Source organism: Nicotiana tabacum, chromosome 17 (genome assembly GCF_000715075.1).
Source record: "Nicotiana tabacum cultivar K326 chromosome 17, ASM71507v2, whole genome shotgun sequence".
NCBI lineage: Eukaryota > Viridiplantae > Streptophyta > Magnoliopsida > Solanales > Solanaceae > Nicotiana > Nicotiana tabacum.
The window spans coordinates 64,995,788-65,018,884 of NC_134096.1; the positions used below are offsets into that span (position 1 = coordinate 64,995,788).

General features: G+C 39.4%; 1 protein-coding gene across 2 annotated transcripts; it reads right to left on the reverse strand.

Moving 5' to 3' along the window:
* Positions 1-10,984: 10,984 nt before the first annotated feature.
* LOC107807918 (uncharacterized) lies at positions 10,985-20,956 on the reverse strand. Of its 2 annotated transcripts, XM_016632375.2 has the most exons (17): positions 20,686-20,954; positions 20,470-20,595; positions 19,960-20,019; positions 19,059-19,172; positions 18,896-18,983; positions 17,293-17,438; positions 17,119-17,220; positions 16,258-16,329; positions 16,086-16,185; positions 15,915-15,997; positions 15,340-15,417; positions 15,129-15,227; positions 14,976-15,026; positions 14,810-14,866; positions 14,660-14,701; positions 11,423-11,504; positions 10,985-11,295 (listed from the first exon to the last, which is right to left on the reverse strand). In XM_016632375.2, exons 1-16 carry the CDS (start codon positions 20,830-20,832, stop codon positions 11,427-11,429), a joined length of 1,443 nt encoding a protein of 480 aa, XP_016487861.1. In that variant the 5' UTR covers positions 20,833-20,954; the 3' UTR covers positions 10,985-11,295; positions 11,423-11,426. The 2 variants fall into 2 exon arrangements, 1 of the variants encoding a protein (XP_016487861.1); XR_012701253.1 differs by lacking the exon at positions 14,660-14,701 and having other exon boundaries at positions 11,423-11,523; positions 14,790-14,866; positions 20,686-20,956.
* Positions 20,957-23,097: the final 2,141 nt, after the last annotated feature.

The window sequence follows — 23,097 nt, forward strand, 5'->3', positions numbered from 1 at the left end:
CCTGGTAAGCCTCCCAACGCCTAGCGCCATGGACGGCCTCGTGGTCTTGGTCGCGCCAAGTGACAAGCGCACACGTGCCTATGTCGCTCCATCAATAGCCCTCGCCAGCGCCCAGCCGCAGGCAGATACCAACAATGCCTCTCGGCAGGCTGTACCCCAGCGCACACTCGTTGTCAGCGCAATCAACCCATGCCTTGTACCAGCTCCGCGCGCGCAGACCATGATGCTAAAGGAAAAGTTGCCGCCAACTGACTTGTTTTTACTTTTTAGGAATCTAAGTCCTTTTTGTTGTAAATATAGAGTAGTTTTACTTCCTGTATTTCCATTATGATTCTCTAGCTTATTTATGTCAAGTCCTGTAACTTTGGTTTATTTTTTAAGCATTATTAGGGGGATCAAGTAGTCAAACTTTCAAGCAAGCAAATAATTCTCTGTATTGGTGTCTCTTCCCCTGGACATCGTTGTTACCTTTTTGTAATAGCTTTCATTAATACAATCAAGCTTTCTTTCATTCTCATTTTTTGTTCTCTCAATTGCTCTTGACATCGGTTTTTCCGTGTTGCACTAACAGTCACGTCCAGCATACAGAGGGGACCCCAATTGGCGGATAGTAACTGCACGGACATCGATTTCTTAGCCTTACGTCGCCCTTCTAAGACTCCTTAGGAATGCGCCGCGTAACAATTGGTATCAGAGCCTAGGCTCAACATCGGACGAGGGAACACATTATCATTGCCTCTATTTCTGACCATGGTGAATCACGGGGAAAACATTGTGGCCCTTGACGAGATGGTTAACGTATTACGATCCATCACGAGTACGGTGCCTGATCTAAGAACCAGCCTAGTGCAAAGGTTGGACGACCTGGACCGCAGGATGCGGCAGGGCGAAGGAGACATTGCAAACACCAGTCGCGACTCTAAAGGAGACCGGCAAACGGAAACAATAGAGGCAGCCAAAATTTTCAGTAAATTCTAGGGGATCCAATAAGAGCGGACCGAGGATTTAGCCTATAGGACACAAGAGGCAGACATGGTGACTGCCATGTAGCAAACCATAGACAACTTGATGGGCCAACTCAATATTGTCAACGTTGTGTTACAAGGCCAACTTCGAGGAGGCGGAAACTACATCGAGGGTGCTGTGAACCTAGCCCATGTGCCACAAAAGTTGAAGATTCCTGAACCAAAGCCCTACAATGGTGCTCGAAATGCCAAAGAAGTGGACAGCTTTATCTTTGACATCGAACAGTACTTCGATGTCGTACGAAGTTAGAAGAAGCAAAAAAGGTAGCAATTGCTGTCATGTATCTTCAGGGTGATGCTAAACTCTGGTGGCGGGTGAAGTACGACGCCATCAGGGCTGGTAAAGATACTATTGAGACATGAGGAGACCTAAATACAGCCATACACTTACAATTTTTTCCTAAAATTATTGAGTACAATACGCGGCGAAAGCTCCAGGAGCTCCGCCAGGCCAAGTCAATCCGAGATTACGTGCGAGAATTCTCCGCACTTATGTAGAACATACAGGACATGGGGTACAAAGACAAACTCTTCACATTCCTGGAAGATTTGAAACTTTATGCTCGTATGGAGATGCAAAGACAAAGGGTAGATGCTTTACCTAAGGCGATCCAAGCAGCGAAATACCTTGGGAACTACCAAGTGGAAGCTCGGAAGGATAGGCCTCAACCGCATGTCCAAGGAGGATACAAAGGGGGACAACCTAACAATGGTGGCCTAAGCAGAAGTGGAGGAGATCGGAGTGCAACCAAATCTAAGACTCCTTCCTCAGGTAGCAATAGTGTTGTGTCTCACAACAACGATCGGGGGAGAAAGCCCCCTTTAGGATGTCGTCATTGCGGCAGGCCAAATTGGAACAATGAATGACCACATGCACAAATGAATGTACCCAAACTTTTGATGATGGGACGGGTGACGATACATATGATGTTGATCAGACGGAACCAATAGATGGCTTTAACGCACTTGTTTGTTCTATTTCTGATGCCTTAGCGGGAACTAGTACCGGCATCTGTAAGAATAAAGACCCATGCCCAACCATCATGAAAAGGAAAACGAAGGCAGATAAGGAGCCTCGTCTTAACCAAGAGAAGACCCTAATGTTCGTCAAAATGAAAGTTAATGGCACGCCCATTCGGGCGATGATAGACACGAGCGCTAATCACAATTACTTAGCCTCAACTCAGGTAGAGCACTTTGGTCTAGTCGTAAGAAATGGCAGATATCATTTCAAGGCTATCACCTCACCGCCTCATTCAGTGGGTGGAATAGCCAAATGAGTGCCGGTGAAGCTGGGTCCTTATGAAGGAAAATTCAACTTGCGTGTAGTGATCATAGATGACTTCAAGTTGATAGTTGGATTAGAATTCATGAGGCAAACCAACACCATTCATGTACCTTATGCAGACATGCTACTGATGATGGGAGCAAACGAGGCCAGGCCCTATATTATCCCATGCACAACCATAATGATAGCCGCGGGGAACATCTCGGCCTTGCAGTTGAAGAAGGGAGTCAAAAAACATGAACTCACGTTCCTGGCTACCCTCTATATTGAAGATATTAAACGCTCTTCGGTTCTGCCCGTTAAGGAGTTGCTAAAGGAGTTTAAAAACGTCATGCCACAGGACATATGAAAGTAGCTCCCGCCTAAGAGAACTGTGGACCATGAGATTGAGTTGGTGTCGGGTGCAAAGCCACCCACCCGGGCACCTTACAGAATGTCACAACCTGAACTCACCGTGCTTCGGAGATAGTTGACAGAAATGCTGGACACGGGGATCATTGTGCCCTCCCAGTCCCCTTATGGGTCCCATGTGTTGTTCCAAAAGAAATATGATGGCGCCCTACGACTATATCTATATTATCGGGTCCTAAATAAAATTACCGTGAAGAAAAAGTACCTTATCCCGCTAATGGTAGACATGTTCGATAGACTGGGTGGTGCTACATCATTCACCAAAATAGATATATAGACAGGTTATTGGCAAGTCCGGATTGCTGATGGAGATGAACACAAGACGGCCTGTGTGACAACATATGGATCGTACGACTCCCTGCTCATGCCATTTGTCTTGACTAATGCTCCAACCATATTTTGCACCCTAATGAACCAAGTCTTCCGAGAGTACATTGACGAATTCGTAGTGGTCTACTTGGATGACATTGTGGTATATAGCAAAATATTGGAGGAACACCTAGAGCACCTGCGGAAGGTCCTAGCTCGGCTGCGGGAACACGAATTATATGTGAAGCTATCCAAGTGCTCCTTCGCCCAAAAATAGATCGACTTCCTCGGACATGTCATCTAAGAATGGTGGATCAAGATGGACCAACAGAAGATTCAGGCTGTCACGGATTAGCCGCTGCCCAAGGATATCCATGCCTTGAGGGCGTTCCTTGGCCTATGCAACTTTTATCGATGGTTTGTGAAAAAATACTCTCTCATTACAGTGCTGTTAACAGAACTCCTAAAGAAAGTCAAGCCTTGGGATTGGGGTCCCAAGCGAGCGGAGGCCTTCAATGCATTAAAAGCGGCTATGTTTAGTAGTCCCGTCTTGGCTCTTTTTTGATTTGGCCAAGCCATTCGAAGTACAAACGGATGCCTCTAACTATGCTCCGGGCAGAGTCTTGCTACAAGAGGGACATCCACTAACGTACGAGAGCCAGAAGTTGAAGGATGCAGAACGGCGCTACGTTGCCCATGAAAAAGAATTATTGGTTGTCATCTACTTCTTACGCCTTTGGAAGCACTATCTGCTGGGAACTTTGTTTGTGGTCAAGATAGACAACACAGTTGTTAGTAATTTCATGATCCAACCAAAGCTAGATGGCCGATAGGCCAGGTGGCAGGAACTCCTAGCGGAATTTCACTTCAACTTGGAATACCGGAGTGGGAAGACCAACCAAGTTGCTAACGCGCTTAGTCGGAGGGCTGACCTAGAATCGGTGTTCCTACTCACCACCCTAAGGGGGAGTGAAGTGGCCACCGCTATAAAAGACCAAATACAGTATCTACTCACCAAGGATCCCTCTGCACAGTATTTGGTCGACTTAGCAGGACATGCCAAGACTCGCTAGTTCTACATGGAAAATGGATTCCTGAAGGTGAACGGGAGCCGACTTTATGTTCCTAAAGGAGGAGATTTGCGAAGGACTCTATTGATGGAATGCCATGATACTTTGTGGGCCGACTACTTAGGGGAAGAACACACAATGGCATTGTTGCACCATGATCATTATTGGCCTCAAATGGAAGATGATGTTGCTCAATAGGTGAAGACTTTCCTAGTATGCCAGAAAGGCAAGTCCGACCGCTTGACACAAGCAGGACTTTGGGAGCCATTGCCTATTCCAAAGAGACCTTGGGAAAGCGTGTTACTGGATTCATCACCGGATTGCCCAAGGCCGAAAATCTTACAACTATCTTAGTTGTGGTAGATCGATTTTCGAAATATGCTACATTTATAACGTCTCTAAAATATATACCAGCAGAAGATACAACTCAACTCTTCTTTGCTTATGTTGTCAAATATTGGGGCCTGCCTAAAGACATCATCAGTGATCGCAACTCTTGCTTCACTAGCAACTTTTGGACTCAGCTCTTTAAGTGCCCCGGGTCGAAGTTGAGCCACGGTTCAAGTTTTTATCTGTAATTTGATGCCAGACGGAGCAGTTCATTGGCATGGTGGAAGAATACCCTCTGCTATTTTGTTACCGGATCGTAGAAGAATTGGGTGAAGCTTCTATATACTGCTCAATTGTGTTTCAATTCACAAAATTTCACGACCCAAAATCCCACCACAGGCATCGTGATGGCACTTAGTCTCTAAGACTAAGTAAGCCGATTATAATTACAATTCAAGCCAATTTTCTTTTTTAAACATATAATTAAATACTAGTGTCAAAACCAACAGCGGAAATAATTACAAACAACCTCCTAAGACTGGTAATACTGAGTCACGAACTCTAACTGAATACATGAAATGATCTCAAGGATCGAATACTCAATATTGTTTGATTAATAATTAACAGTACAATAAAAATGAAAAGACTCCAAGGGACTGCGACGACCAAGCATCTCTACCTTGAATCCTTGCAATCACACTCTAACTTTGTCCGATTCTGATATCTCTAATATCTGGCTCTACACAAAAATATGCAGAAGTGTAGTATGAGTACACCACAGTCGGTACCCAGTAAGTATCAAGACTAACCTCAGTGGAGTAGTGACGAGTTACAGTCAAGACATTCACTAGTCTAATAACCTGTGCAATATAGAATACAAGAATAATAGGAAACAAATAACAATAATGGAACACTAATCAACCAGTGATATATACAGCAGGGCAACAGGAACATCATTAATATTGCTCAATAAATAATAAATACAAGTACAACCAATTAATTTAGTCCTTCAAATATAAATCTTTCGCCTATATGCTTCTCAAATAATAATCTTCAGGATATAATACTTTTCAATAAATATATTTCGAATATACTCCCTTCAAATAAATATCTTTCAAATAAATCTCTTTTAAATATAATTCCTTCAAATAAATATCTTTCAAATACAATTCTTTCAAATAAATCTTTCTCAAATATAACTCCCTCAAATAAATATCTTTCAAATATAATTCTTTAAATAAATATCTTTCGAATAAAAGTCACTTTGTGACACCTCATTTCAAAATCATAAAATACGGGTCTCAGCTCACTTTCATATTTCTATGACACCTCGTGCCAATTTCTCTATCACAACCGCACGGACAACTCACGTGCCAATATCATCATTATTTAACCACGACACCTCGCCCACATTTCATATCACAATTGCACGGACAATTCACGTGCCAATATCATCATTATTTACTCACGGCACCTCGTGCCCATATTTTATTTCATAATCCGCTTGGCAATAGCCACAGGCTCCCATTTTCAACATAGATCGGACTATTATCAAGTTTACCGAAACAACAAGACAAATTGCACAAGATATAGAAATAAACACAAAGAAAATTACAACATCACATAAAAATTTCCAACGCAATAATTTCACATCAACACGTATCATCCCTGACAATAGCCACCCCTATCTCTCCTATAGCCACCCTTATCACTCTTATAATAGCATCCCTTATCCCTCCGCCCTAACAATAACAATAGCCATCCTTATCTCTCCTATAGCCACCCTTATCACTCCGCTCAGACAATATCCCAACACACATAACAATAGTGAAATACCACCCTTATACCCACATAATATCAACAGTGGAATGTCACCCTTATATCCTCAAAATAATAACTCAAATAACACAACAATTTATACTGAATATTATCATGGCAACATAACAAAATCAATTCATATCACAATTTGCCCAATGGCCACAACCAATTCCAAATATATAACAAAATCAATTAATTTTACAACAAATAGCCCAAGACTCCACACAATGTGTATAAAACCTCAAAACAACAACAGAGATGGAAAATACTCAGTATAGGGCAACGCCTTCATTAATCCAAATTCTTGATAATTATATTAACGCCTTAGTTTAAACTTATTTTATTAATTATTTGCAGATGAAAAATCCATAATATAATTATTTCCAGGAAATATCAAATCACCAAACTCACGGAATTCACATAAATATACAATTAATAATCACATCAAATAATCATATAAAAATAAATTCAACAAACACGAATTGAGGCATGGCAAATAGATGAGTTAATAAATGCCAATAATTTTTTAATTTACTACACAATATGCCTAAGACTTTAACCCAATAAATTTTGCACATATAAGCTCGAGTACGTACTCGTCACCTCGCGTACACGGCTTTTCACATTTCACAAATGGCACATAAAACTCGATGCCTAAGGGGTAATTCCCCCACTTAAGATTAGGCAAGATACTTACCTTTTTGAAGTTATGACGAAATTCCAAAATAGCCTTCTTGCTTGAATTAACCTCCGGATAGCTCAAATCTATCCAAATCAATTGCATAACTTCATTAAAATTCATTGAAAATAATTCCGGATAATAAAACGTCGACTTAAAATTTTATTCTAAAAAGTCAACCAAAAGTCAACGCGGGGCCCGCCTCTCAGAATCCGACATAATTGTCACGAAATTCAAACACCCATTTCGATACGAGTTCAACCATACCAATTTTATCAAATTCCAATAACAAATCGTCCTCCAAATCTTGAATTTTCGTTTTTGGAAGATTTTGCAAATATCTTGATTTCTTCCATTTAAATACGAATTAAACGATGAATATAACCATAGATTCATGAAATATAATCAATTTAGGATATAGAACACTACCCCCAGTCGAAGTCGTGAAGAAATCCTCAAAATCACCCAAAAAACGAGCTCCAAAAATCCCAATCGAAAATGAAGAAATGATAGATTTTCAATCCTTAAGTTTCTGCCCAGGTTCGCATTTGCGGACAAAAATTTCGCATTTGCAAATGAACAGTAACCTCCCATGAACAGTGTTCGCAATTGTGACAAAATGTTCACAATTGCGAGTGAACAATGTTTTCGCAATTGCCAATGAACAGTGTTTTCGCAAATTGCGATAAATGGTTCGCAATTGCGAATGAACAGTGTTTTCGCAATTTCGATAAATGGTTCGTAATTGCGACTGAACAGTATTTTCGCAATTGCGATAAAAGGTTCGTAATTGCGAATGAACAGTACCTCACCAGAAACCATCAAACTCAAACTTCTCCGAAATGATCCGAAACTACCCTGAAACTCATCCGGAACCTCCCGGACACAAACCATATATGAATTTCAATCATAAAACATGCTACGGACCTGCTCATGTACTCAAAACACTGAAAAGAAGTCGTCTTGACCCGATAATGACCATGGTCAAACTCTCAAATTTCTTAAGTTTACTAGTCTCTCAACCAATAATCCAAAAATACACCCAAGCCCCTTGGACCCCGCCAAATCATACCAACAAGTCCCAAAATATGATATGAACTTAGTCGAGGCCTCAAATCACATCAAACAATGCCGAAACTACGAATCACGTCTCGAATCAAATTATGAGTTATGAAATTTTCAAATTCTATAATTTGCGCCGAAACGTATTAAATCAATCCGGAATGACTTCAAATTTTGCACACGAGTCTTAAATGACGTAATGGAGCTATTCCAATTTTTTGAATCAAAATCCGACTTCGTTATCAAAAATTCAACCTTCGGTCGAACTTTTTAAAAATCTTCTATTTTTTTAACTTTCGCCAAAATGCGTTGAATTGTCCTACGGACTTCCAAATCCGAACATACGCCTAAGTCCGAAATCATCATGCGAAACTATTGACATTATCAAAATTCTATTCCAGGGTTGTTTGCTCAAAAGTCAACTCTCCGGTTAATTCTTTCTATTTACGCTTCAAAAATGAGAATTGTTCTTTTAATTTAATTCCGAATCTTCCGAAAACTAAACTCGACCACACCCGCGGTCATAATATATATTACAAAGCTGCTCAAGACCTTTAGTCGCTGAACGTGGTGTAAATTCTTAAAATAATAAATCGGGTCGTTACACAAAAGAGCTCTAGTACAAACAAAAGCATTTTTAAAATTATTACCAGACAACAATCGCTACTCCCACACACTGTGAATGCCCCAAACATGTCGAAATCTCCTCGAACCGCTAGCTTCTCAAAAGAATGGAAGTAAAATTTGGAGATAGTGCAGAGCTATTGTGTCAAAGCCAAAAAATGGATGAAAAAGCATGCTGATCAAAATCATCGCTTTGTTGAATACCAAGTGGGGGACAAAGTGATGATGAAAATCCCAAAGCGATACATGTTTGCATGGGTCCATGACCCTCGCCTATTGCAAAAGCATATTAGACCCTTATCTATTGAGAAGCGCATTGGGAAAGTTGCATACCGTGTGGATTCAAGTCTGGTGGCCTGGTGAAAGATTCAAGTCTTCCATATCAGCCTTCTGAAACCTTTTTGGGGAGACATGGAGGATCCTTCGCGGAGCCAACTCATAATACCAGTATTCGAGGCCCCAATTCAACCGGAAAAAGGTGTGCAGAAGATAGTCACGATGATCGAGTGATTCACGCTTCAAGGAAAGATCACCAAGAGTTTTTGGTGAAATGGCAGGGTTGTGATACAAAGGAGAATACTTGGGAGAGGGGAACAAATCTCAAAGCCTACAAGACCCTGATCGATGACTATCTTGCAAGTAAGGCGCCGAAGACGTCGCTAACTTAGGTGGGGGAGAATGTCATGGGCGGCTTTCCAGCCATGCCCCATGACCCCTTGGACGCACCCCATGGCGTCCTGGCAAGCCTCTCAATGCCTAGCGCCATGGACGACCCCGTGGTCTTGGACGCGTCAAGTGACAAGCGCGTATATGCCTATGTCGCCCTATCAATAGTCCTCGCAAGCGTCTAGCCGCAAGTAGATGTCAACAACGCCCCTCATTAGGTTGTGCCCCAGCGCCCCCATTGTTAGCGCAATCGATCCATGCCCTGCGGCCAGCATCGCGCACACAGACCCTGATGCTAAAGATAAGGTTGCAGCCAGCGGACCTGATTTTACCTTGTAGGAATCTAAGTCCTTTTTGTTATAAATATAGAGTAGTTTACTTCCTGTATTTTTACTATGATTTTCTAGCTTATTTATGCCAAGTCTTGTAACTTTGGTTTATTTTTTTAAGCATTATTAGGGGGATCAAGTAGTCAAACTTTCAAGCAACTCAAACAATTCTCTGTGTTAGTCTCTCTCTCCCTAGACACCGTGTTAGCTTTCTGCAAAAGTTTTCATTAATGCGATCAAGCTTTCTTTTATTCTCATTCTCTTTTATGTTCTCTCGATTGCTCTTGATATCGATTTTCCTGTACGACACTAACAGTCTCGTCTAGCATATGGAGGGGGCCCTAGTTGGCAGATAGTAACCGCATGGATATCGATTGCTTACGTCGCCCTTCTAAGACTTCTTAGGAATGCGACGCATAACGGTTTGTTTGTAAAACGTATCGCTAGCTACAAAGGATCACATACAAAACTTGACATTCATTTTTTTTGGTAATTTAAGAATTTTATTTACCAACTGATAATTAACATTCACTAAATATTAAAGTATAATATACAGATCATTGTTTGTTTTTTCAATAAGCCAATTTCTATGAAAATATTAGGCACTTACTTTTGGGTCTTGTTTGGGTAGGGTGCAAAGGGCGAAAATGCAAATCCTTAACCTAACCTACTTAAACCTTCAATCAATGGTTCAATACCCAAGAAGACAAAACAAATGCCAAATTTGGTCTTTGAACTTTGTATCAACTATCAAGTTTTCCTTAGTGAATAAATCTATGGTCAAAGAAATTACAATCGGAATCATAGCTTGACTTATAACGTCAATTTTACATTTTCTGCCTTCCTAATTAACTATATGAGAAAAAACAACTATGTCCTGGCTTAAATTCAATGTCGTTGTTGGATTATTCCACTTAACAGATTTTCATTAATTGAGTGTCGATAAAATCTCCCATGTGCTTTTCAACATTTCGAGAAATCATAAAAACCCGTTTTCAACCTTGGGAGAATTTTCAACAAGAAACGCGATACATAACTGAAAATTGTGGAAACAAAGTGGGATGATAGAACTGGATTACTCATTTTGGAACTCCTGTACATGCTAATATAAATATAAAAACAAAAGACAAAAACGCACCCGAGAAAAACGAAACGAAAAGAGTTTTGACACACTCAATTATCAGCTTGCATAGGCCAACCAGCATAGCACAATTCAGTTGTTAATGCCAATTGATAGAAATGTGAATAGACTAATTTCAGCAGTATGCCAAGTTTTTTAACACACACACACAAAGCTGGATTATATTTTCTATCTCTGTTCCTGTTTTAGCTTTTCGCTTAAGTTAGAAGAGTTGATAAAACCCAACTGAATAGCAGAAAGACCTCTTGAGATTTGAACTTAGTGCTCTAACTGTGGAAAATCAATTCAGCCACAATGATAGAAATGTAAACAAACTAATTTGATCACTAGGCTGCACCAAACTAGTAATACAATTCATCCAGTACTCATTCTATAGATATCCATTGATGTAAGACGAGAGCTCGTGCTATCAGTAACAAAAGATTCTCCTTCAGTTTCCTCTCTTTCTCCGTTCACTTTTACCACACTCTAATGAGATTACAGTCTGAGCTGATTCAGTGACTTCGCGAGTGTTTGTTAGCTCCCCAAAGGCTTTGTGCATAACTGCGGTATAGAACACAACATAAAAAACTTATATAGAAGTCTTTCGATACACTTGCTTTTTCTTTTTGAAAGAAAAAAAGTGGCATAACCAGGGAATAACTAATTTCAAAATTTTATCATAACTTACCAGTTTACTCTGTCATATAGCATCTATCTCCAGCAAGGTTACCAATACTTGTTCCCGCAATATATCCCCCTGTCCAAGCATTCTGCAGAATTGACAGAGTGCTAAACAATCAGTGAAGAAATTAGCCTGCTGATATAGGAATATTGTTCATACACCCCCTCATTCCCTTTTCCTGCCCCACCCCAAATAAAAATATTAAAAGAAAGAAAAGGGAGAAAAAAACACAGGAAACAAGACACATAGGTAAAGTATGTTTAGTTCAGACAGCGAATAGGTAAAGTAGGTGTAGTTAAGAACATAGGTAAAGTAGGTTTAGTTCAGAAGCGTATTAGGAGTCAGACAGCAGATCATGGTAAAGAGCCGTGATGTCAGATTTAGCAGTGTCTGGTTTCACATTTGCCAGCTTGTAAGTCCCAACTCCATGGATACACACACTTTTAACTTCATAGAGGCTCAAGAGAATTCTCAACAACAACAAACCCAGTATAATTCCACACATGGGGTATGGAGTGGGTAGTGTGTACACAGACCTTACTCCTATCTTGAGGGTAGAAAGGTTATTTCCTATAGGCCCCCGGCTCAAGGAAAGATGGAAAGAAAGTAGTAGCAACGGCAATATAATAAGAAAACAAAGCGAAAGACACAACATGTAATAATAGAAATCTAACAATAATAGAATACAAGACTAACTACTAATACTACAGGAATGGGGAAGAAACAATTTCGATTATCTACTAACTTTTTATCTTAATCCTCGACCTCCACACCTTGTTATCAAGGGTCATGTCCTCGGTAAACTAAAGCAACGCCAAATCCTGCCTAATCATCCCTCCTCAGTACTTCTTTGGCCTACATGTACCTCTCTTCAGACCCACCAAGGCCAACCTCTCACACCTCCTCACTGGGGCATCTGTGTTTCTCCTTTTCACATGTCCAAACCATCTGAGCCTCGCTTCCCGCATTTTGTCCTCCACCGAGGCTACTCCCACCATATCCCGAATATCTTCATTCCTAATCTTATCAATCTTAGTATGCCCGCACATCCATCTCAACATCCTCATTTCTGCTACTTTCATCTTCTAGACATGAGATTCTTGATTGGCCAACACTCTGCTCCATATAACATGGTCGGTCTAACAACCAATTTGTAAAACTTACCCTTAAATTTAGATGGCACATTCTTATCACATAGAACACCGAATGTGAATCTCCATTTCACCCATCCCTCTCCAATACGATGTGCAACATCCTCATCAATCTCCATATTTCCTTGGATAATAGACCCACGATATTTGAAACTCTCTCTCTTAGGGATGACTTGTGTATCAAGCCTCACGTCCACGTCCGTTCTATAGGTCTCGTTACTGAACTTGCACTCCAAGTATTCAATCTTGGTCCTACTCAACTTGAAACCTTTAGACTCCAGAGTCTATCTTCAAATCTCCAATCTCGTGTTAACACCGCCTCGCGTCTCGTCAATCAATATAATATCATCTGCAAATAACATAGAACATGGCACCTCCCCCTGCATGTGGCGCGTCAGTGTATCCAACGCCAAGGCAAATAAAAATGGGCTAAGCGTTGATCTCTAGTGCAACCCCATCACAACTGAAAAGTGGTCTGAATCCCCACCACCACATAGTCCTCACGTCTTTAATCACCCTAGTGTAAGCAACAGGAACACCCCTAGCCTCCAAACATCTCCATAAAACCTCCCTCGGGACTTTGTCGTATGCTTTCTCTACATCAATGAACAACATATGTAAGTCACTCTTCCTCTCCCTATACTGCTCCACCAACCTCCTTATAAAGTGAATAGCTTCCGTAGTCGAACGCTTCGTCAATCCGAACTGGTTTTCGGAAATAGACACGCTCCTCCTCACCCTCGCTTCCACCACCTCTCCCAAACTTTTGTAGTGTGGCTCAGCAGCTTGATACCTCTATAGTTGCAATTTTGTACCGTCTTGGGACCTTTTAATAAAATCTTTAACTTATAAAAAAAAAATTGTTGTAATTTGGAATATCATCCTTATTTTTGTACACTGGAATCATCGTACTCCACCTTCATTCCTCAGGCATCTTCTTCCTCCTAAAGATGTGTTAAACAACCTAGTGAGTCATTCCAAGTCTGCTCTGCCCACACTCTTCCAAAATTTTACCGGAATTTCATCTGGCCCGGGCGCTCTTCCCCTGCTCATCTTACGCATAGCTCTCTCAACCTCCCCAATTTTAATACGCCCACAAAAACCAAAATCTCGATGGCTCTCAGAGTGCTCCAAATCACCCAACACAATATCCATGTCCTCCTCTTTATTTAGGAGTTTATGAAAGTATATATGTCAATTACGTCTAATATGTGCATCTTCCATCAATACTCCGTCTTCCTCATCTTTGATGCACTTCCCTTGGTCCAGGTCATGGGCCTTCTTTTCTCTCACCTTCTCTAGCCTGTATAGCTTCTTATCCCCATCTTTGTTGCTAAGTTCTTCATGCAAACGTCCAAATGTTGCAGTCTTAACCACCGTAATCGCTAACTTTGCCTCATTCTTGACCCTCTTATACCATCCATATTCGTCCTCTTCCCATCCTCATCATTGCCCTTCACCAGCTTTAAGTACGACAGTTTCCTCAAAATTAAAGATAATCCCGTTTGAACTAGACGTTTACATCTAACATAATAGGTAGTACATCATAAAGTACATTTATAATATAGAAGCATTGTATCAAACTTGATAATGAAATTGCAACAGATTTCAATGTAAAATCTTAGAAAGGGGCAATATTGTGTAGGAGTAATCACTACTCCGTAAATAACGCAACATAACATCAAATATCAAAATCAGTGATCTTTTTGCAGAAAATAAACGTTGACCTATTGGTGCATGTGGTGGAACTGATACAACAACCACTATACCTCAATCTCAAGCTAGTCATTCGGCTATATGAACCTTCGATGTTTATTTCGATTCATTTGGATCCATTTCTTCATTTTATTTTCTACTTACATACATTGATGATCTTCATACAAATGATGCACCAAATAGTAATATGATTATAAGCTAAAGGTTTTGGCTGAACAAATTCTCTACAAAACAAGAAAAAAAGTCACGCTTCTCTTTTTATAGTATACCATCAGACTTAAAGATATATGCATATATATCAAGTATACAATAAAAAGAACATGATGCAGTTTTCCCATTAATACTACCCTGTGGATTAAGATCATGCCCGCATTACCTGAAAATTGAAGCCACCAGTAATACCATCAACATTGAGTACCTACAGGATTTTCAAAGAATCATAAATACATATGGAAAGTCGTAACCTGTGTCGTACATTTGCACCTGAAGCAAGAGAAGTAAACTACAGGTATTAAGTTAGACAAACCTCTCCAGCAAAGTAGAGATGTGAATGGATCCTGCTCCCCATTGTATCAAGGTAGATCTGCTTGAAGAAATAGAACGATTGCAACTCTCAGAAATTAACTTAGCAAAATTGAGAGGGTCTCAGCATTGAGAAGCATATAAGATGGGAAGAAAAGAAAAGGGAGCACCTCCGAAAGTGGAACACCTCCAGCTGTGACAAACTCATCCTTAAATTGGCCCTTCGTTACCCCAACAAGGATGCAACAAAAAGTTTCTTTTCAGTCAGAGTAATGATGTCAAAAGCAGAAATTAGTCTGAGAAATGGGAAGGAGCCATAATACCTTTCCCTTCACGCTAAATGCACAATCTTTTAACAAAGAAGCGACAGAGAATAACATATTATTGGAAATGGAAGACCACAGCATGTCTCCGCATATGCCCTGCATTAATCAATAAAAAATAATAAAATAAAAGTGGACGTCAAACATTCTGAGAATTTATCCAGACGCAGAAGCCAAGAGACATCTTTGCAACTGAAGTGGACATTTTTACCTCACGATCTAATATATACTTCCAAAATCTTTTCACAAGCGCAAATTCAGAAGGATAAGAATTCAGCACCTTCTGCCTCTGCATTGAAGAGAACAATAAGGAAAGTGGTGAAGTAAGATTCAATACAATCATATGCTTTGGTGTCATGATGAGAGCTTATTTACATAAGAGAACAATCAATAGTTTCAGAACCTTTTTCTTTTGATAAGATCGATCAAGTGTTTCAGAAGCTTAAGCACGACTACCTTATATGGACCATGGATTGTATCTTATATGGGTGTGTATAAGTACCGAGGGGAGAAATATACAACTTTTTTTTTTGTTGCTATTTTTAATCTATCCCAAAGAATCCATACCCGCTCGCATCACAGGTACTTCAAACCAAATGAATGATCCATGTATATATAGTTGCTCAATATATAAATCAAAGATTTAATGTAATTATAAGTATTAGTTTCTGTAGCTTTTTATCTCTTCCATATGTTTACCGTCTTTGACAAAGCTGGTCTACACGGACAATCAAACAAGATAATGAAAAGGTCATAAACCTCAAACCAGGTCACAGAATGTATTACCAAAAACTGACTCTTGTGACGAGTGAGTGCAGACTTTAGATCCTCAATATGGAGATCAGGAGTAAAATCCACACAAAGAGTACCTGGATGTTTTTGCAACTAAATTTAGCAAGAGATAAGATTTTGGTGAAGAGAAAACAACAAAAACAGAAAAAGGAAGACATGTTTTACCCTTGTAGTCTGAACTGGATAGATAACGTGCGCCCCAAGCAGATAGCCTAAGAACCACAGGCCCACTGAGTCCCCAATGTGTCACTAGCATGGGCCCTACCTAAAAGATAGGATTATTGTTCCGCAGTACCAAAATTCTATCCAAGAAATGTCATCAATCTGAAATAAATACCTGAGTAAGCTGTGGTATATTCTTCTGGATGCCTTCCAAGTGTAATTTTGCTTTTACTTTTGGAAATGCAACCTATGGGTGACAAGCAAAACGATTGTTAGGCAAAGGCAATAATATTTTCATGTACTCAAAAGTGTAATAAGTATGTCACAACAATTTTAAGAATCAACACAGAAGTGCAATGATGTCTGAAACACAGTAAAATATACTGTTCACTTTCAAACACAAAAAAGTGACCCACAAAATCTTCATAATTTAAATGAAAAATTTTGTTAAGGAAGAAAGCAGAGATCACTATGTCATTAGACAAAAAAGTACAATCAGTAGACAATGTCCTGTGATAAAGAATGCCAAAGCATCGCCTAAAATGTCAGAAAGGTGAATGTACATTTTACAGGGCACATAAGACTATGATGTTCTTATAGCAATTAGCACTTATTTCAGAGAAGAGTTAGCTTGGTTACTTATAGAACATAGAAATTTGAAGCAGGCAAGGTAGCATCTATAGAAGTCAAAGACACTAGCTGCCTCCTAAGACATATTAAATGCCAGAAAGAGGAGAGAATAAAATCACAGTGCAGATAGTTGACAGTCGATCAGCGCTATCAGCTATGTCATCCTTAATACCAATATTAATCAGGTTATATTCGAAAACCAACAGGATCTGAATCAAAAATATTTATTAAAAAAATACATATAAAGCATCTCCCTAAGTATATCAATAATTCAGGAAAGAAGGAATTATTGACGATAAACAACTAGCTATATCTTCATTCATGTGATATAAAACATAAGGAGTAGCAGGCAAACACCTTAAAGACTGAATTCACTCAATTGGCTGCAAATGGTAGAGAAACCTACACCAGACAATTCTGCTAACTTCGAGTCATCAATCTTGAAAGTGAACAGGCTTGGAACAGGTTCCACAATAGAATGACCAAGTTGAGTGGCAAGATTGTAACCCTGAACAGGAAAAGATGGAAATGAAGAGAAGGAATGGATGCAAAAATGCTGCTAACTCATAACCAAACTGACCTGCTTACTACTCCCACTAGCAATTAGTAGATAATCAGCTTCAACGTGCTCCACATAATCAAGGCTACGTTTCTCAAGCTTAACTGCAAACTTGCCATCAGCAGTGGAAGATGCACCAGTAACAACTTTTCCTGTCTGCAACAAGACTAAATGAGGAACTTGCATATCAGCATCATAATAGGGAAAAGGGAAATGGAATACCTCATAAATTACAAAACATGTAATGTAATTGCTCAAGAGTCATAGCTAAGGATGTACAAACCCAAACCTTCTGAGAGCTTGTGGTCTGAACCTTTCTCTCTCTTTTTTTTTTTTGAGAAATGAAAGAAATTTAACTTCCATTTCTTTTTACTTAGGTTAAGGGTATTTGAATTCATGGTACACCACAACTAGGCTGATGTTTTAACTCGTCTTAGTAGATGATAGAGCATTTTATGTTTAACGAAGAAACAATATAGAAGGCTGATAGTTCAGAGCTGTTCAGATTAGGAGCATATTTTCTTCCCAATTTTCAGCAATCTGGTTTTTGGTTTAGCCCATAAAATATGTCATCTGCAAGTAGTACATTTTGGATGATATAACTTGCTCATCATTGCATTTCTCAAGTACAAGGTATATTACATAGAAATTGCACAGAAAATGCAGGATAATATCTCAAACTATTTTACTGTTTAGCTAGAACTTTTCCATCTCAAACTGGTGACTGAAACAGAATAAATAAAATTGAGTAAACTTCAAAAACAAAGAAGGTAAACATACTATAAGTACATACCAGGTGCAGGTAGTCCTAACATAGACATTAACATCATGATTGTTTAAGTGGTATACAGAAGTTTAAACCCAGAAGCAATTTCATAAACATGTTGACAGTGGATGCTTTAGGTAGACTGATTACAAAGCGGATAGTGTTTGGTTAATATTTTTGCAGTGTGAATAGAGATGAGATTCATATTTCCCTATATTTTTGCAGTGTGAATACAGATGAGGTTCATATTTCGCTATTCCAATTTGTCTAAGCTGCCACTCTGCCTCCCATATTTTACCACAAGAAAGGATCCCATGTCTCAAATCCCAAGATGTTCTTGGAAAATACTTGGTTTCAAGTACACGAGTAACACCATATTAGCAAGTGTCTGTGTGTACGTGTGGCGAGAGATAGAGAGAGATACAGATATACACGTGAGCTAAAAGAAAACTTTTTGCTTTTAGGGAAGGGGAGCCTTGGAGTAACTGGTAAAGCTGCTGCCGTGTGACCAGGAGGTCACGGGTTCAAGCCGTCGAAACAGCCTCTTGCAGAAATGCAGGGTAAGGCTGCGTACAATAGACCTTGTGGTCCGGCCCTTCCCCGGACCCCGCGCATAGTGGGAGCTTAGTGCACCGGGCTGCCCTTTTAGGGAAGTGTGACATTACAAGGATTGAAAGTCCAAAGCTACTCAATCAGACACTTTAGATAATGGATGTAGGCACCCCTGCCCTTGGAGAACTTCAAGGGGTAGGAATGTACAACGAGTAATGTGAATAATGGTAAAAGCTTATCCAACCATACATGCTCCCAAATAATTATGAAAGGATAAAAAAAATTGTGCTGGAATAGTTTATCTACCTCCGCTCCTCTTTGCCTCGGACATGAGGCAATCAATTATAGTAGATGAATTATCACTGGTGGGGAAGACCCTTCCGTCTTCCTCAATCTGAGGCAAAATCAGCAGAATTACTTAGCATCATAAGAAGAAAAGAAACATAAAAAGGGTAGTTTTGGACTTTACTTTCAATGCCACGCCATGATCTGTGAACCAGGACATTGTATCCATTGGACCATGAATACGGAAAAAGGAGCCTCGGAATTCCTTATGACCCCTTGGATAGTTTTCTGCCAGAATCTGCAAACGAGGTTGGTTTTGATTGAGCTTGACTTATATGCTGCTATATCTGAAGTTGAAAATGAGGCTCGACTATCAGCACATTTTAGAAAAGAAAAGAACACACACACACTCTTAGAGTCTTGGACTCGGTAATTTTAGTTGATTTTATAATTCTAACGACTAACTGGCAAACATCCTACTCAATGAGAATAGGCGAGTGCAAAATCTGGGTTAAGGGAGTTCAGACTTTAAATAGAAAATAGTAAGTATTTCTTCAAACTCAATTACCTATTCATACTTCAATGTGTCATGTGCAAAAAGCATAGGCTAAAAAGCATTTATCTTCAAATCCTTAGGGGTCGTTTGGTATGAGGTATAAGGTGGGATAAGATGTAGGATAAAATTTATACCTTATTTGGTTGGAGGTATAAATTCAGGATAAATTTATACCGCCAACCAAACAAGGTATAAATTTAATCCCAAATATCCAGGATATCCCATCTTATCCCACCTTATCCCATCAAATGTGAGATTATTTTATCCCATCTTTCATGTGGTATAAATTAGTACTGAGATTATAATCCCGGGATAATTTAGTCCGCGTACCAAACGACCCCTTAAGATATACAATCTTAGGAACAATAATTATTAAGTACATTGAATTCCCCAACCATCAAGGGGCGAAAATTACCGTTAAGCAATAGTCACTCTTCCACAAGTGCCATACTCCAAGAACTTTAAGCTTCGGGCACTAATTTTACATACTAGGGAGATTACATTCTTAAATTGAAAAAGAAAATTTTACCTTATTGTCAGGACAATGCCCATGAGTCACATTGCAGCGACCCCCTCCAGAGATTTTAACCTACCAAAACAAAAGACCACATTTTCCTCATTACAAACACAATTTAAATCCTCAAGAATTATGAGCAAAAGAGAAATAATACAACATTTCTCAAAGTTCTTAAAACAACAACTATGCTTCAATCTCAAACAAAGCAAGGGTCGGCTATATCCACCCTCCATATAATCATTCCCCTTTAGTCGGCTATATAATCGCTGCAATACATTTAAGGGCAAGGGGTCAAACTTGTCGCTAAGCTATGCGAAATGGTGTAGGTTTGCCTTCTGTTATTAGTCGGGATCAATTATGCTCATACCGTTAAAAATTTGGTCTGTATCTGCCCTTATTGACAAAAGAAACTAGTTATCACTATAAATCGCCATGTTTCCAAAGGGAAAAGTGTCAAATTTGTCCATGAACTATGCCAAATGGTCTAGATATACCTTCTTTAATAGCGGATAAAGAACTAACCTTTGATAAAGGTTTGGCTTTTTCAAAAACAACAACTTTAAGATGAGGAGCGAGAGTCTTGGCCCTTATAGCACCGTAAATTCCAGCTGCTCCGCCCCCTACTACTACTAAAAGCTCTTCACCTGCCTACTTTTACCAAAAACACCAAATGTATATTAATTACCGTAAGTTTGCAAAACAAAACTCAGAATCTTTGTATATTACTAGCAATGTTACCTTTGGAGCAGCTAAGGAGAAAGTAATTGCACTGAACCTTCTTCGTCCACGGGTAGAGATTGAACAGGGATAGCTTCCTTTGAGATTGCTTGAAGTTTGAGAAGCAAATCCAACACGAAGAATGAATCGCTGGGATACCAAATTCATGATATGATAATATACCGTACTCGAGTCCCACCAGTTTCAGCACAAAACGCAAAACGAGCTCTCGACCAAACGACTTGTTTGCTGTAGAAAGATGTACACAGTTGTACTGTAATGTGTGTTGGACAGTGAAGAAATATCCAAAACCTCTATTTTATTTTTTATTTTTATTTTTTAAGGATTTTATTTAAGTGAAATATTGCAAGAGAAGGTTCAAAATAGTCTAGTATCTTTGTATTTTAACTCAAACTAGTCATATTTCTTTTAAATTAGTCCTATTTCTTTTACATGGAGCATTAATAATCCACATTCTTTAATAAAATGGTACACTTTTAGTCTCCATGTTTGATATGAAAAACAATATTTTCCATAGAAAAATATTTTTTAATTTTCTCATATTTGGTTGGATTAAATATTTTGGAAAATATTTTTATCATGAACTCATTTTCCTACAATTGGAGAAAAATATTTTCCCTGTCAAGAGAAGTAACAACATTTTCCAAAACTTTTCTTCAACTTTCCACACTCTTTTCTTCAAACTTTTCTTCACTGTTTATATTTTCTAACCATATACATAGATTATATATTTATTATACATAATTATACACATATAATACATAAATTATACATATATTATACCTCTACCGGCTATTTTTAGTTTAAGCAGTTAGGTAGGCGGCTATTTGGGATAACTCTTCTTCTTTTTATGATGTAGAAAAAGTATTTTCTTTCTGTAACGACCCGACTTGTCGTTTCAAGAATTTAAGTCTCGTTCGGCGGCATAAGGCCCGGAGCAGCTTTGTATTACGCGTATTGACTTGCGTGCGTGGTTGAATTCAGTTACCGGATGATTCAAAGTGATTTGGGACACTTGGTCCCTAAAAAGGAAGTTTAAGTCTTAGGATTTTGACCGTAGTTGGAACTATGTGAAGACGACTTTGAAATGGAGTTCCGTTAGCTCCGTATGATGATTTTGGACTTAGGAGCGTGTCCGAAAAATTATTTGGAGGTCCATAGTGGAATTAAGCTTGAAATGGCGAAACTCAAAATTTTGAAAAGTTTGACCCGGAGGGGGGTGAATTTTTGATATCGGGGTCGGAATCCGATTTCGGAAGTGGGAGTAGGTCCGTAATGTCGAATGTGACTTGTATACAAATTTTGAGGTCAATCGAACGTGATTTGATAGGTTTCGACATCGATGGTAGAAAGTGAAGTTTCAAAGTTCATTAAGTTTGAATTAGGTTGTGATTCATGATTTTGATATTGTTTGATGTGATTTGAGGCTTTGAGCAGGTCTGTGTTATGTTATGGGACAGGTTGGTATGACAGGATGGGGTACCGAGGGGCTCGGGTGTGTTTCGGGGTGGTTTCGGACCAAATTAGAGTTGTTTGGACTGCTTTTGTTGAAGTCTGGTTTCCTTCTTCACGAACGTGAAGGGAGTCCCGCGTTCGCAAAGAGGAATTTGAGGGGCTGATGGTTTGGCCTTCGCGAACGCGAAGCTGTGGACACGAACGCGAAGAAGGAGCAGGGCAAACCTTCGCGAACACGGCCAAGGCAACGCAAACGCGAAGAAGAAAGGAAGAGTTGGGGCTGAGGTCGTGTGACCTTCGCGAACGCGAAGTGCAGAATGCGAACGCGAAAGAGCTGGTCAGCGGGTCATCGCAAACGCGACGAGGAGGTCGCGAACGCGAAGAGGAAATGAGGGGGAAGGAACAGTTGGCCTTCGCGAACGCGACTCTAGTCACGCGAATGCTAATAAAGATTTGAGGCAGCTGAGTTTTGGCGTTCGCGAACGCGAAGCAATGGTCGCGAACGCAAAGAAGGTGTATCTGGGCAGAATTAAAAGTCCCAAAAATGGGGGTTTGAGTTCATAACTCAAAATCAAATTGGGAGCTCGGTAGAAGGCGATTTTTGGAGAGATTCTTGCCTGGGTGTTTGGGGTAAGCGATTCTTATCCAGTTTTGATTAATTTCCATGATTATGTCTTTGAATCCATCATTTAATTCGGATTTAAATGGAGAAAAATCAAGATTTTTGTAAAATCTTCCAAAAACGAAAATTTAAGATTTGGAGGTCGAGTTGTTATTGGAATTCGATAAAATTGGTATGGTTGAACTCGTATTGGAATGGGTGTTTGAATTTCATGAAAAATATGTCGGGTTCCGAGGGGCGAGTCCCGCGTTGACTTTTATTGACTTTTTGGAATAAATTTTTAAGTCGACGTATTATTATTCGAAATTATTTTCGATGAATTTTAATGAAGTTAT

Excerpts from the sequence above, each read along its gene's own strand:
- LOC107807918 (XM_016632375.2), bottom strand. The coding sequence starts at position 20,832 with ATGAATTTGGTATCCCAGCGATTCATTCTTCGTGTTGGATTTGCTTCT. Across the intron at positions 18,984-19,058 it reads ATCATGGCGTGGCATTGAAA|ATTGAGGAAGACGGAAGGGT; the intron begins GTAAAGTCCAAA and ends ATTTTGCCTCAG. Across the intron at positions 15,418-15,914 it reads GTCACAAGAGTCAGTTTTTG|AGGCAGAAGGTGCTGAATTC; the intron begins GTAATACATTCT and ends TCTTCAATGCAG.